Source organism: Rissa tridactyla, chromosome 1 (assembly GCF_028500815.1).
Source record: "Rissa tridactyla isolate bRisTri1 chromosome 1, bRisTri1.patW.cur.20221130, whole genome shotgun sequence".
NCBI classification, from domain to species: Eukaryota; Metazoa; Chordata; class Aves; order Charadriiformes; family Laridae; genus Rissa; species Rissa tridactyla.
This window is the reverse complement of record NC_071466.1, coordinates 112805433-112821112: the sequence shown is the minus strand read 5'-3', so window position 1 is coordinate 112821112 and position 15680 is coordinate 112805433. Positions and strand designations below refer to the sequence as shown.

The window sequence follows — 15680 nt, the reverse complement described above, 5'->3', positions numbered from 1 at the left end:
ATGCATTTTTATCTTTGAACAGAAAAAAATTAAAAGCCCAAACGAAGATTAGTAATGCAATGTTTATCAACAAAATCTGACATTATACTATTTGGAATATTATAAGATTTCTTTGTACTTTTAAGATATCCTATTATCTCACGTATCAAAATGTAAATATTATGATAGGCATTCCGTTTTGAATAGAAATCCGTCTGCATATATGTTACAGTATTAGATGTCTTCTCCCATTCGCAGCCTTATGAAACATCTCCAGCAAGCGTGACATTGGAATAAATCAGCCAGCTCAAGACTGTCAAGACTCATTGATGGAGAAAGTGCACAGCCAAACCCTGATGAACTCCAAAATCACTTGCTAGCACAATAGCTCCTTAGAAAATCATGATCAGGTGTTGAAAATGAACTGCCCTAATTTTTAACAGAGACAACAGACGAGTGGCTTCATGGTGAGACCAACTGAAAAGACAAGGAAGGCCTGTCCTTTTGTATTTCTATCCATCCCCAACTCAGGTGTTCCATTGCAACATAAGTAAAATTTTAAATATCAATGTTTAGGGAATTCTAATAGAAATATCTGATGGTAGTTTGGCTCTTCTCCCCTCCCCCCCCAATGTCAAAGAATGAAATAGGATGTGGACTCGGTGAGAATTTCATCGTAAAAGAGACAATTAGGTTAATTTTGAAGACAGCAGAGCTGCTTGAGACACACACCAACAGTTCAAGATTAGCCACGTATCGCTTATTTTGTTAGCACTACTCACCCGCAGAGCTTTAATCTGAAGCGTCCCCTGATCCTGTATGGATGTTCGAGGGTCTCTGCTCAGGAAGGTGAATCCTTCTTTTAACCAGCTGATGACAGGAAGGGGGTCGCCAGTTGCTTTGCACTTCAGCAAAGCTGTGCCATCCACTGCCAGTGTCTGATTGACCGGCCCCTGCAGGATGATGGGTGGAGGCCTATCTGTCAAGACTAAACAGTGACACATGCATTGGCATCCACACCTTTAAGGATCCTCTGCTGCAGCTAGCCCTTTTCTTGACACAGTACCAATTTTAACAGGCTGGTTTAGGTTAGCCTCTAAAAGGCTAAAACCTTTCTTTTTTGGAAGACCCACAGATACATGTTAACAATTAACTGGTATATTTGAAAAGCGTTTGTGTAAGAATTTTATTACACCACTGCAACACCTAGATATATAAAATTCTGTTAGCAAAGATCATGACACTCATTTAAGACTGGATGAAAATTAAGATCTTGATCCAGAAAAGAACGGAGGTATATCTCTCATTTCTTCCAATTTAGGAAAGCACTTAAAGCACATGTTTAATGTCACATCAAAATGTGCTTAATTGCTTACCTGATTTAGGGCTTAAAAGAGAAAATCTGTTAAAGTTCAAAGCGAAACATTGCAGCCATTCTAGCATGGGTACCAACCACGTCCCCCATTCACATTCAACTTGTGAGTTTTCATCAGCAAAAATATCTAACACAACCTCAGTGATCTAAATGACTTTACCACTCTTCCCAGTGGAGAAAAATTCAAACTCAATCAAGCCATTTAACAGCTTGCTTACCAAATCATTTCATCACCTTTTAAAGCCATGACCTCTCTTAACTTTTTTTCCTCTAATAATTTACATTTGCATGCTTGAAATAGTGCTTAAAGGACTCCATAACCAGTTAGCGAGTGCGTATCTGCGTATAAACCTCATTCCACGACCAGTGGGATATCTTGAAGTTGAGGTAAAACGCTCATGTTCACTCTTCTTGAAAGACCAATTTTTTCAGAAATAACTCTGCTGTTGAACCTATTCTCTGAGCCATCTGTTAAGCAGCAAAATACAACTTTTGTTTGCACAAAATGAATGTGAAATGCTTGAATATAAACAAGGCTATGACTCCTGCATAAAATCAGTATATCAGAACTGAGAATTCATTTTTATATATTTACCTGCCACATTGCTGCTGTTTTAAATCTTGGAACAACTGAACAGTTATATGATTGGTATTAAATATTGTAACAGGCAGGATTAGCTCCTAAACCAGTGTAAATTAGCTTGCCCCCACTGATATCAATTGAGTTTGAACCATTTATTCCAGATGATAATCTGGTTCATTATAGTCCATACACAACCTGACTCTAACAACGAAGTGAAAATAAATTATTGTGAAGCAATATGGTTTCTGTTGTATTTGAGCTGTTTGAGATACAAACCTCTGGAACCTTCAGCAGATCCAAAGCACTTCCATTACATTACTTAATAAATAAAAAATACTAGGAAGATGTTAGGGGTGGATTTTATACCCAAAATAATTGTTTCTGAAATTGTAATGTTGCGAAAATACTAACTACCTTCTTTTGTTAACAACGTATAGAATCATTAGTGTTAGTGGCACCTTGGAGTCTGAGTTCATCACATTTATTGAAATTGAAACTGAAAATAGAAAGCCAATACAGATCATTTATTAACATCAGAACATGAAAGCTATTTTGGAAATTCTGAATTATCACCCACTGAATGCAGAGACAGGACAGGAAACACTGTATTACAAGAAAAGAGAAAATGTAATGCCTTTTCACCTTGATATGAAATTTTTGATCTCACTAAGATTCCTTATGAACACACAGTTCAGCCATTTGGTGAAATAAAAATTGATCTCAGCTCATATGTTACTATCAGCATACCTGCAGCACGAGTATATTAAAACAAAATCTCAGCTGTGTAAGTTTTCATTTAGATTTAACGTAAAACAGCAAATCCGAGTTTTCTAGGTAGCTAAAAATTAAGGAAAAAGAATTACTTAAGGTGCTAACTATTCCATTGCAGTTATTTGCTGCATCTAATTGCCTTTCATATGTGTAGCAATGTAGGTATTTTCAAAACCTACTGCATTACAGATATTGTTCTTTGGCACGTAATTAGTTTTTTTACAGCCCAAATGAGGAGCTCATAATCCTTTAAATAGCTCTGATCAATAGTGTAATTGAAAGTCTCCTGGCCAGAAGGAATCTTCATTTTCAAGGGTGTTATGGGTGAAAGACCACTACAGGTTTCCATGACACTAAGGCTAAAGGTTAAATGAACACTTAGGGTTTCCACTGATCTGTGAACGACTGTATTGTCTTCACAAGTATGACTTGTAAATCTTCTCTAAAACGTGTATACGTGCTTGAATTCCTACTACGCAGAGCTCCAGTACAAGGACTCAAAACTCGGTTAGAAGTTTAAAAAGATACATCATAAGAATTCTGAGGAACAGAGACATAATGAAAAATATCCACAAAAAGGGGGTTTTGTTAGTTTCTTTTACAACATTTTAATTTTTTATTTACATTTTATGTTGCTTATGTTGCAGGAAACTTTTATATCCGTTCCACATAAATAATTTTTGTGGATAAAACAGATTTGCATTGTAAAAGAGATTTCAAAATTAATTTAATTTTTAAAAATGGTTTTGAAACTGTCAGAAGACATATACTCACATATTCTGGTAACTGAAAAATTATCAGGTTCCTTTTGTGATAAAATGCGGCTTAAATTTTGAGCAGAGTATCAGAAAAGGACAAATTATATTTGTTAATGAACAGTTTAATCACTACAAATACAACTTGGATCTGCTCAAACCATGTTTAAATTTGGGTGGAATTTGGTCAAATTACAACAGGAAATTAAAATAAGAGAATGAAAAAATGAAGTCTTTACTTTGGCACTTCCAAAATCAGCATTTCAAAAATTTTCCTGGTGAATTAATGGGGAAAATCAGATACAAGTTGTTGTCTCAAAGCAAGATCGTTTACCCGATTACAAAATTCTCATGATAGCATGATAGGGCAGGGTGTTCTCCTGAGAGGTGGAAAAGCAGACACCAACGCTTCCTCTGTCTTTTTTGAGGAAGAGCTTCACAAGAGGCTGTGAAGTTGTTCTGAATTTATCCTGTTTGAAACTGTCACACTTGCTATAAAATATGTAATATATATTTGATCAGAGACAGGAATGATGGTGGCCGGATTTGCAGATGAGTAAACTGTGAGTGATATTAAATTCTTCCAGAAGGATTTGAGAGACATATCCCAGAACATTCAACAGACCTACAGTCAAAAAATAGCAGAGGAGTTTGGGAAAAATCCCTTAAGTGTCTATTCCAAATGGAAAGGGAGCTGTTGAGGTATGCTGACAACTCCTTCTCTCCTTTTTTTTTTTTTTTTTTTTGACATCTGTTCTGAATTCCCTTGTATGTCCAGCCTTTTGCTTTCATTCAAAAGCCTATAAATGAGATCTTTTTAATTAGTTGAATATCCTAAGCCATTTCATTCTTATGTTGCCATCCACTGAGGGAGGTTAAGCTTGCCCCTGCATTCCATTACTCATCCTAAACTGCAACCGCTGGGTAAACTAGCATTGCTAGGCCGATCCTACAGTTGAGCATACAGTGGACGAAATTTTTATTAATAAATATAAATAATGACTAGGTTTGGAGAAACTGAGATCTTCTCCAAAAGATTCTGTGCAAGATGGATAAATTTATGGAATAAAATACTAATTGTAAACTATTCTTTTTATTTTGAGCGCAGACATAGTTAGATGGAAGCATTCGGTTTATTTGCATGATTTGTCATTTACAGACTGCGAACTGCATGTTCACGTCTTGAGTTTGAAAGGATTGCTAAGATTGTCTCAATTTTTAAAATGATTTTGCTCTTCCAGATGCGCGTTAGACAGCGGATTATGGGATAGCCTTTCAAGAAAATACAAGATTTGAATTTCAAATACACCGAAGGCTCTTAGCACAGTCCATAATCAGCAAAATTATCGCTCAACTCAGCACATTTCATCACAGCTAGTAATCTCTTCTCATGTGAACACTTGAGTTAAAAATATTTCCAGTAAAGACTTGTAAGTGCAAAAATGTAACAACTGAAACACTGCTATATATGGTGTAATTAAGCACTTGTTTTTCTGCACATGACATATGTTTTCATTCTGTATTGGAACTTCAATTGGATCTAAATTACTCTGGATCAAACAAAAATGTGTTCAAAATGAAAAAGATGGCTCGCCACTATTATTAAATCATTAACCAAACAGAAAAATTCTGGGCTATGAAGTAAAACTGAAATCACCAGCCAAAAACTAGAACACTAATGCTTAAGTATATAGCTAGCATGCACAGTGTTTATCTTTTATTATATTTTTTAAAACCATTAAATTAGATTTCCCTACTGATAAAAATCATTAGCTTCCATAACTTCTGCTCAGAATCAACTAAAAGAGATTATTTAGACATTTATGGTTAACTTCCTAACTGAAAGCAATTAAAAAAATATCTGCGATCTAATGGTACATTTATTTATATAATCTCAGTTCCACAATATTGTTCTGGCACTTTTCTCCTGACCTCACCTGCCCTTTGACTCAAGGATGCAATGGTATTTCTATAAAGCAACCTTGTATTATTTCATAACGATCATGCTGACAGTGGGGTCTGGAAAGTGTTTGAAGAACGCAGGCCTTGCATTCCTTGAGCAGCAGAGCCACCAGCTAATGCTTTCTCTAGCAATGTGGAATGCACACCGCCTTTAATCACAATTAATTGTAGTTGAGTTTGCATTTTTAGCAGGGACACCTTTGTGAGCTTTCTGTTGACTCGTTAAATAAACTAACGAAAATTCCAAAGAGGTCATTAGGATTTATTATTTTCCCCTCCTCCCCCCTGCCCCCCGCCAAGAAATAGATAAAGATGGACCACAGGCCTTGTCTGTCAAAAGGAAGAATTTCTCATCACTAATATCCTTGAACCTGATTTGATCCTCTCGGCCCCTGTTGCAGTAAATCTGTACAGCATCAGCAGGTGCAACCATTAACAGCTCAATGTCCTCTTAGCCAATGTTTGTGTGTTCTATTTATTCCAATCACAGTCATGGCACTGAATCAGGCAGCACTATGGACAGATATTAAAAAATACTGCCTTTCCATTAATTTAAAATGACCTTTTAATCTACATTTAAATTTGAATTGAATGAAAATGCATCATTTTGTCAGAGACCATGAGAGGAAGGACTTAAAGAGACTGCAGAGCGAAGGTTAGCCTTTAGTCTTCAGAAACTACTTTACAGAAAAGCAATGTGCTTGTAAAGATGCAGGGATAAGGCAGAAATTATCTCCCCTTGTCATAAAAATATAGACAGCTTTTGGAAAACAAAGAAAAGGCATCAAATTAATGCTCAAACCTCTATAACACGAGCCTGAACCTCTCTACCTGTCACTTGTGATGAATATGTTCTTGTGAAAAGCCAGATTATTCAGAATTAGACATCTTTTCAAACTTTCATGGTGCAGGCAGGTCTCTAAGGGAACAGTAAAAGTAGACCTCTGCATATAACAACAGTTTTAATGGCAAAAATTCATCAAAGTCTGTCAGGAGATATTTAATGAGTCAGTTAAGATAAGGAATAATGACGTTGGGGAATGCAACAATCTCCTAGTATAAGAGGAATTCTGTTGTTTTCTTCACTAACATTAAAGGATGCAAACTGCCTTCTATCCACAATGGAATGAAGAGAGCTATCAATGGGACTCATGTTTTCAGATGGACTGAAGTAAACTTCAAGGCAGGATAACTTTCAAACCCAAAATTTTGAAACGGAAAGCATCAAGAGAGATCATGTATATTTTTCTTTTCCTTTCCTGAAAACCCTACCTACACATTTACATGTCTCTTTTAGCATCTATCCATACTGAGAAACTCTTAGAACACAATTCTGAGGTAAGGAAATATCTTGGCGCCTTATTGACACAGGGAATAAAGGTCTACATGTTGCAGCTGTTCTAAACCAACAGTACTTCAGTAAGTTCAAGGTAACTGTGTTGATTTAATTGAGCTAAGAACACATCCCCAAACGAGCTGATAATACTGACGACTGGGAATGAGGTGGGAATTGAGCGTGATTTTTCTGCACCCCAGTTCACTGCTTTAATCACAAACCTATTAATTCTTCACAATATTTTTCACAGTCCTACCTTAGCTCCAGCAAACCAAGACGCTTGCTTTCTCACCAACCCTATTCTAAACTGGTTTGTACTGGTTTTTTGTATTATTGAGGAACCTCCAGAAAGCAAGCAAAAGGCAAATTAGACTTTGATGCCTTTTTGATACCATAGAGAATTGCACAGAGAACCCTTTCGTTGTATTTGTCTGTTTACTTGCATGAATTATGTGCTCTTATATGCCTTTATTTACATCACTTTTAAAATGCTTTTGACAGGAAAAAACAATAGGAACTTCCATAGCTCACCATCAGTAACCTCCAGCTGAGCTTTTGCTAAAATGCTTCCAGCAACCGTCAGTGCTTGACAAATGTAGTAGCCCGCATCAGACCGCTGAATGTTGGTAATAGTGAGGTCTCCGGTTGGTGACACTGAATACCTGCTGTTGGGTTGGAGAGGCTGGTTTGGGAAGAGTAGATTCTGCAAAGACAATTCATCTCACATCAATTCAAAACACAAAAGCACCACTTTTCCCTCAGCTAGAGAGGCAATGATTTTTCCCTAAAAGTACTATATATAAGCTAGAAGAAAAAGTAAGTGTGGTTATGACCTTACGAACACATAGAGCTAGCTTTCCCTGCCTTGGGCAACTTGCAGTTTAAATTAGAAACAGCCCTTTGACAGCACACAGTGGTGTATTCTGGCTGGGGGTCCAGGCAAGGAGAAATTTTCCAACAATTGCACTTGAGTGATTTGTATTTGTGACACATTCATCTCTGTTCTAAATGTAATTGAAATAATATACTTATTGGCTGTCAAACCAGGAGGACACAATACTACAGTAAACATTAGAAAACTAGCAGAAAGAATTGAATCCTGGGGACTTGAGGGAGCACAGCACTATTGTTTGGCTGTGAATATGTTCTGGGCAAAGGAGAAAGTAAGAGCGTGGCACAGAAGGAAAGCTGGGAGGAAGACACAAACAGGTCATAAAGTAGGAGAAGCTGGCAGAACGTGAGATCTTAAAGGAGAAGTAAAAGGAAATTAAAACTGAGATATACCAAAGGATAAAAGCAGCATGGAGCCTTGAGGGTGAAGAGAAAGAGTATAAATCTGATGTGGAAATCATCAGAGAGAAAAAAATATTTCATGTAGGATAAGACAACGGTTAGCACAAAACAGGGGGATTAGCTTTTGCCTTTGGGCTGGATTGGAGAAAAGAGAGATGTCAATAAGAATAACTGGAATGGATGTAGCAGTCATTGCATATGATGAAGGACTGAATGAATCAATAATACAGAAAAGGACAGAAAAGCTTTTAGTGGTGAAGGCTGTGCTTTCAAGGAAAAAGTTATGCCGTCTGGCACAGCTCTCGATGTGAATAAAAAAGAACAGGAAAAGGGAGGCAATGTGAACAGAAAGGTCAGCAGCATTGCCCAATGAGACAGAAAGGGGAACAGATTAAACAATAATTAAACAACAGTAATTCCAGTCCGGCTTTTATGTCAACTCAACAAGCCCCTCTGAAAAATACAATTGTTTGTATCAGGAATACCCCAACACACTGTTACCATGCTGTGATAAGCTTTCAGTCATTACTGCAGCTCTGTATAGCTTGGCTGTGCTTTCTAATGATGACTCCCTACTAACTTTTAAGCTTGTCTATATGGGCTAAAAAGAAAATCTAAGAGTATAGGATAGGGTATTACGTGAATTTTCTGTAGGTCTGCTTCTTCTGCAGTAGACCTTAATGGTTCACAAAAAATCATTTGGAACTGACAAGCAACAAACTTGGACTTTAAAAAATCCTGCTTTGAAGTGAAACTCACACCTTTATCTCTCTGGTTTTGGCAATAAAAGGAGAGAGATATGCTTTAAATAAGATCCGACACCCAAGTATCGTTACAATTGTATTAACCCACCAGGCTACTTGTCACCCTAGGGTGAGTTTTTCCCCTTATCCCCTTTCAATGTCAACGTTCAAGAAATTTTTCACAGCAAATTTTTCCTCAAAAATCAATATGCACCCAGTAAACATGTCAGATCCAATAAGAAAAAAAGTGTGAAAATTCTGAAACAATTTCAGGCTACAGGGCTAAGTGGGTCTTGAAAAATTGCCCTGTTTTCTGAATTGCATTGAAACTTTCAGAATAACCTCTGCCTGGCACAGACACCAACTGAATGAGGGTATTATGAAAACTCCACTAAATTTTACGAGAAAGCAGAGAATTTTGATATGGCTGAGCTTGACACCATTTATCACTCATTATGCAAAGTCTAAAAAGAAACACAACGTAAAAGACAGTGCAAGGATCAAGCTCCTAATTCTTAAGAGGAAGAAGATCTGCTCTTCATCGCTGCACTAGAAAGGGGAGGCTGTCCTTTTTATCTTCGGCATGGGCTTATCTGTTCTTGAGAGGTACCACATCGCAGCGAATATTCCACACTTCAGGAAGAGCTCATCAGTCTCATGACTCCTTCCTTCAAAGACCAGATAACTATGAATTATAACTTGTCCTAAATTACAGTATAACCCCTTTTAAAATGTTTTTACAATTTCACTGGTTTTAATTAGCTGTTGGGTTGCTCATCTGGGCACAATGGTGGCGTACTAGGTTGCAAACAAGGGGAACAGCGTCATCCCTGATGTAATACCACTGAATTTATCTCAAGGAAGAATTTAATTTTGAGAGTCTAAAGGTTACACATGCCCCGATCTGGTGCATTTCATTGGCGGGCGGCTGTTAGGCTCTGGCGAAAAGGCTACCGAGAACAAAGGAGCAGCTGTTGGCACAAAAAAATGACTCAGAAGGGAACAGCTCCCCTCCCTTCCAGCTGGTTGTGCTCAGAAACAGGATCGAGAAATGGATTCACAATGAAAAATGCTCTACAATTACTGGAGTCAGCTAACATGACTACATAACGTTATTCTGAACACTAACAGTGGTGCTGCTTACAGTTCCTCAAGTAATAGCAGAAGCACACATTGTAAAGCCAAGAAATAACTCATAGCTGGGCATGCAAAGGTGAAAAGTCATGTATGTTCAGTGCACCACACCTAATTTGACCAAAATACTGTCCTTCAGATTTGTACAATGATATACAGTATGTGGAAACTCACCTGTTCTATGGTGTCTCATTGCAAAATCTGGCAAGTCGTGTATTGAGACTGTAACCTGTGTTACTTCACTGATGCTCAATTAAGATTAACACGAGGGTGTAGTGAATCACACTGAGCTACGTTTCAAGGTTTGATTATAAACCATGTAGGTATCAATTTTTACGTTGCATTTATTTGCCAAAAAAGACCATTCTGACCCTCAGGGATCTGGTTCTCAATATGGTAATTAATTTTCCAGGTTTGTAATTAAACAGCTTCAACATGGTACAATCAGTAGGTAATAACATTCAATTAAAGACACAAGATGCATTTTCACCTTAAAATGTTTTTACCCTTGAAGTGATACCAATGGAAGAGGATAAAATAGAGTATTAACACTTTTCAATTACGTTAAATGACTTTAATCCTGCAAATGATGCCCTACTTTAATTAGAAGCTCTTCTCTTTATTACAGCATGATGGATGTCCACTTTATTAGATTCAAGTGTGACACTATAAGCTCACTTCACATAAACATTACCATGTTATTAAAATGCTCTACAAGGAAGGGGTTTGAAATGTTTGCTAGCACATCAGTACTTCCTACTTTAATTTCAATACGCTATTCTACTTTCCCTTTGGAACAATTTTCGCCTTAGTGAGACTCACAATACTGTGCTTTTCCAGGATGTGATCCATGGAGGCTAGATCTAAAGTTCTCTGAATAATACGCTGAAAGAAACATACTGAAGACTAAGCTTACTCTCATACAAGCTTACACTCATAAAGTAATAGTGCGGTATCTTTGTAAACCACAAATACAACGTAGCACAAAAAGCTGTGAGCCTTGGTCCTATTACTCTGGATCAGTTATCTGCCCTTGTAAGAAGGTGAAGCAGAAGCAGGTGGGGCAGAGCGGGAGGTCTGTGGTTCTGACCTCCTGAGCTGGTACACACAATGCCTCCAGATTAGACAAAAGGCGCACCTGTACTGCACAGCACAGTGTGAATATTTGAGTTAACTCACATATCGCTGTATGGCAAAAAAAGGCACAAGACTCTGAAACGCCTCATTTAGCCAATGGAGAAGGGTATGCAGTATAGATACACAGACAGGCGTAGCCATGACAGGCTTCATCAGGGAGCTGCAGGAGGCACTGTCCTTGGGCATCCATTTACCCCTTTTAATCTCTTCTCAAGTGCAAGAGAGAATTCGACACAGTTTACAGTGTTCAAATTTAACATACTCACATGAACTGCATGTTGAAAGTGAGAAGGCCTGACTTCTGCTGCAACATAGTGCCAATACAGCAACAGCAGTAAAAAAATGTTATGGCATGACATTCAAATATTAAGCTATAGAGAAGTTAGTATTGGCTGATGGCAACATCGACTGCTACCTCAGAAATTTTGCTTTCAAAAAATGACAGTAAGAATCAGGGAAATATTTCCAAAACTAGATTTAGAAATTTCCTGAGACAATGTTACTGAAGAAAGCGTCTCCGTGTTCAAAACCTCTATCTATATGCACTATGAGAATATGCCTATGCAAATCAGCTTGCTAGATATATATCTGCTTGATCGTGTCTAGACAGGTTGTGAACTGTAATTACTGCACTGATTAGTTAAAAATTGAGCCATACCTTTTTTATCTACTATGTTTGTCTCACCCATCTGCTTGTTGGGGGCTTCAGAAGGAGAAGTCTTTAAGATACATACTATTGCTTTCTATATGTTTATACAGCACCGAGCACAAGTTTCACCAACTTAAATGGCCTTTGAGTTCTTCACAATATTAATATTTTTAAAAAAAACAGCAACAAAATTGTCAGTAGAGAATAGTGATAGTTTAAAAGACAAATTCCTGTGAAACATCAAAAGAATATATGAAAGGTAATATAAATAATATTCCTAAAAATCTAACAATATAACTACTTAGAAAGGCTTGAAAGACTTATAGGGTACTTATAGCTTACCTGGCTTCCTTCTTTTTGCCAGAAAACAGCTGGCTGGGGATTTCCTTTAGTTTCACAAGGAAAAGTCACTGTTCGACCCTGGGCTACAATCTGGTCTCGTGGTCTCACCACAAACTGTGGGGGAGCTACAATGTAAGAAAAACCATGGTGTAAATTTAGGGTATTTTGCAAGGGGGGGGGATGAGGAATATTAAAGGAAAGAGACAACATTATGGAGATTTTTTTTATGCCAGAGGACGTAACACCAGAAACATTAATTAGTGTAGACAGAACTAATATATAAACAAAAACAACAAGAGCAACAAAAAGAGCAGCAATATCAGTATGTGATATCCTCAGTTGTAAAAAAAGAAAAAAGAGAGGAAAGAAACATTACAACCATACATGCTAGAGTAAAATTCTGATGACAATAAATGCTAAGGAGCAGCAGTCAGGTGTTTATGATATTAGCTGTGGATGTATTCTACCTTTCATCTGGGCAAATATCAGCACTCTCATACCCTCTACGCTTCACAGAGCTTGTTGTTGTGCTGGAGCTATTGTGTATTGCAAGGTATGAATTAGGATATACAGACTGCCTTTTTCAATCTGCCCCTCTACACTTTTACAAATGATGGAGAAAGGAGAGGAATGTCTGGATGACAGCAGAAGGACAGAAGTTCAAGAGTTCCCTCTCTTCTCTTAGGGGTAGTGTGGCCAAGAATGGAGTGGGAAGGAGGACTTGCTTTAAAAAGAACGGTTGCTACAACACAAACTTGGGAGATCTGGATTTCGGCTTGCGTAAAGACAAGAAAGAAGCAATAGTTGATGAGTTAGTGGGCAGCAGTGAGTAAGAAGGAACAGGTATTCCAGGAGGCCAGGAAGAGACAAGGAAAAGAGAAAAGGAGAAAGTGGAGTTAAAACAAGAAAAAAGAACCAGGACTGACTATGTTTGCAAGTACATGGCATTAACAGTGTTCAGACACAGGGGAACAGGAAGCACAGTCAGAAGAGAACAATTTCTAAAACAGAGGTATAGTTTTACTTGTCTGGGGATGGAGAATAGAGAGTCAATGTTTAGTGGGAATAAGAAGGGAAAGAAAAGGTGTTAATGTGCAGAAGGGAAGTGGGGAAGAAGCAGTGTTGGAGGATTTGAGAGAAAAAACTTCACATCAGCAACTATGTTGAGACTGATGTGATAAAGCAAATGACTTTTCTATGCATGACATGCAAACCTTCCAGTCTCAGTTCAACATTGAAATTCACTGGAATTGGATTTATACTATTTGGCGTATCTTAAAAATGTAAGCAGTGTCTCCAAATATTCTCATCAAACGACTAGCTTTTGGGGCAGGCTGAAGAAGGGGACTAAACAATAATAAAAAAACCCACATTAATTTTATTCTATTCCACTATCAGTTTGGTCGTTGTGGAGAGGGATGGTTTAGGAACACTAAGCTTTTAGGTAAACAGAATTTAAGTGTTTTAGAAAACCATATTTTCACCATTATAATTACAAACTATTTAATTAGACACGAAGAGCAATCAAGACCCAGCTTCCGATTACACCTGCTGACAGCAACGACACAAGTCTGCTCACTGCATAGAAATGTATGCAGATCTGATTTTTTTAAAATACGCTTTATAGTTATCTCATGAGGTACTTCCCAAGGCTTTACAGATCAGCAGGAGTCTAAAGAGCACCAGTTCAACAGCACTGGTCTAATGCATTCTTAAAATAAGAACTGCAAAACACCCAATAAATATGAATCACCACCAATTTAGAAGGCAGAGGGTGGGGACAATACGAGGAGTCTTCCTTCTGCCTCATACTCCTAAGCACAGGTTTTGGCCTCTCTGAAGAGAGAAGTGTCCGCCTCTTCTCATCCTGTACTATTCCTAAAGCGCTGAACTTCAGAAGTTACTTGTTTTTCCCCCACCTTGTTTTACCCAGAATAACTGTATGCAATCTCTACAGATGTCAGAAAGCAGTAATGTGGCAATGAGTGCATGTGTTTGTTCATTCAATCATATGAGAATGGAAAAAGAGAAAGACCTTTAAGTTGTGAATTTGAAACCTCCATTCCTATAGGCATACCTTACATTACGGTATCTCTACTGTTCTGACCACCCACTTAATAAAGGTCACTGAATTAGTTCTGTGTTTGCTGCTCAACCATAGAAGTTCATTGCCCAGGATATTAATATAGCATCAATAGCAACTTCAGGCAGAAGGGAGAGCAGAAAACCTCTAACCCCTTCAGGTGTTATATCTGCATTTGACAGGAACTATGCATGAGTCCCATGCCTATCCTGCATTATGGGTGGCCTCAAGACCATAATCTTTCTATCTTGACACTAAAAACCTGGTGTCAGGAGACCATTCCATAGATCATACCTAAGCATGATTGATGCCTAAGATCACTTCGTAGGCATATTTGGTGCACTGGGGGTGTGTTACGCTAACAGTGCTCTGAGACAGTTCAACAGAAGAAAGAAGGGCATGACAATTGCGTGAGCCTATCTTTCAAATCACATAGCCAACTAAATGCAAGGCAGGTAAGTTTAAGGTTTCATCTTCAGGGCATGCTCTAGTGACAGAGATTGTAGGGTTTTTTTCTGTGTGTGTGTATGGTTGGACTCAATGATCTCAAAGGTCCTTTCCAACCATGAAGATTCCATGATTCTATGATCTGAAACATTCTCACACACACAAGGCTGTACTGTAAGTCGATAACTCAAAGCTCTGAGCAGATGTAATAGCACTGAACTTGTTGCTGTGGCAGACCTTCCAAGGACCAAATTAAGGTAATTTGCTAGTCAAGGAACAATGAGAGCTAAACGTCCTAGTTTCTACATAGTTTCTAGTTTTTGATCCACCCCTAACTTTGAACATCTCTAAGAGCAGAAAACTGATCCTTTCTTCTGTAAAAAGAGACAAGGAAGCGAAGCAGGAATTAAGGCTGTCGCTCAGTCCAGATAATCCAAATGACGTGGATTGACTCTGTTGAGTTCTCTCTCTGCCACGCACCAAGTCCTATCCAGCATTTGCCATACTAGCTGAACAGAAGATCCATGGCCTCATAGCTACTAGTTTAGGCTTTTTAAAGACTCCAGTAAACAATGACATATAGTTAAGCAAGGATATATTTTCTAGCTTTTCTCTGCAACCATAATTACTAGAAATTCACTAAAAAAATAAATAAATGAATCGGAGCTTTTGTTTAAATATAATCTCTTGATCTCACAAGGAGATAACTTTTATTGGTCACTACATTAATTAGAGTGATACTGTAATTTTAAAGAACACGAAAGATGCCATTTTGGTGAAATAAAACTTTGTATTTGTTTTTTTAATTTATTCAAGTAGGGGGTTCTATAATGAAGGAAAACCTCATTTTGTTGCAGTTTGTTGACATATTCAGCTATAGCTCTGTTTATAGACAGCCACTGATAATAATGACCTTGTTTAAAGCATTTAAACAATGTTTTCACCATATCAGTTTTTTCTATCAAATTCCAATCGAATAATGCAAACTGAAAACTGAAAGTAACAGTTAATGATTGCAGGAGTAATCTTGGTCAAGTGTAACTACCAAAGCGGTAAGACTGCCATTATCCTCAGAGAATGCAATGCGACCC

General features: G+C 37.7%; 1 protein-coding gene across 5 annotated transcripts in view; it reads right to left on the bottom strand.

Annotated features, from left to right (window-relative positions):
- ROBO2 (roundabout guidance receptor 2) overlaps positions 1-15680 on the bottom strand; it is a 471637-nt gene that overhangs the window by 93779 nt on the left and 362178 nt on the right. For all 5 annotated transcript variants that reach the window (XM_054205925.1, XM_054205944.1, XM_054205935.1 and 2 more), the window contains 3 exons: positions 12060-12184; positions 7293-7464; positions 762-967 (listed from right to left, as the gene is read on the bottom strand). In XM_054205925.1, the coding sequence (XP_054061900.1) occupies positions 762-967; positions 7293-7464; positions 12060-12184 (503 nt within the window). The remainder of the gene's footprint in view (positions 1-761; positions 968-7292; positions 7465-12059; positions 12185-15680) is intronic.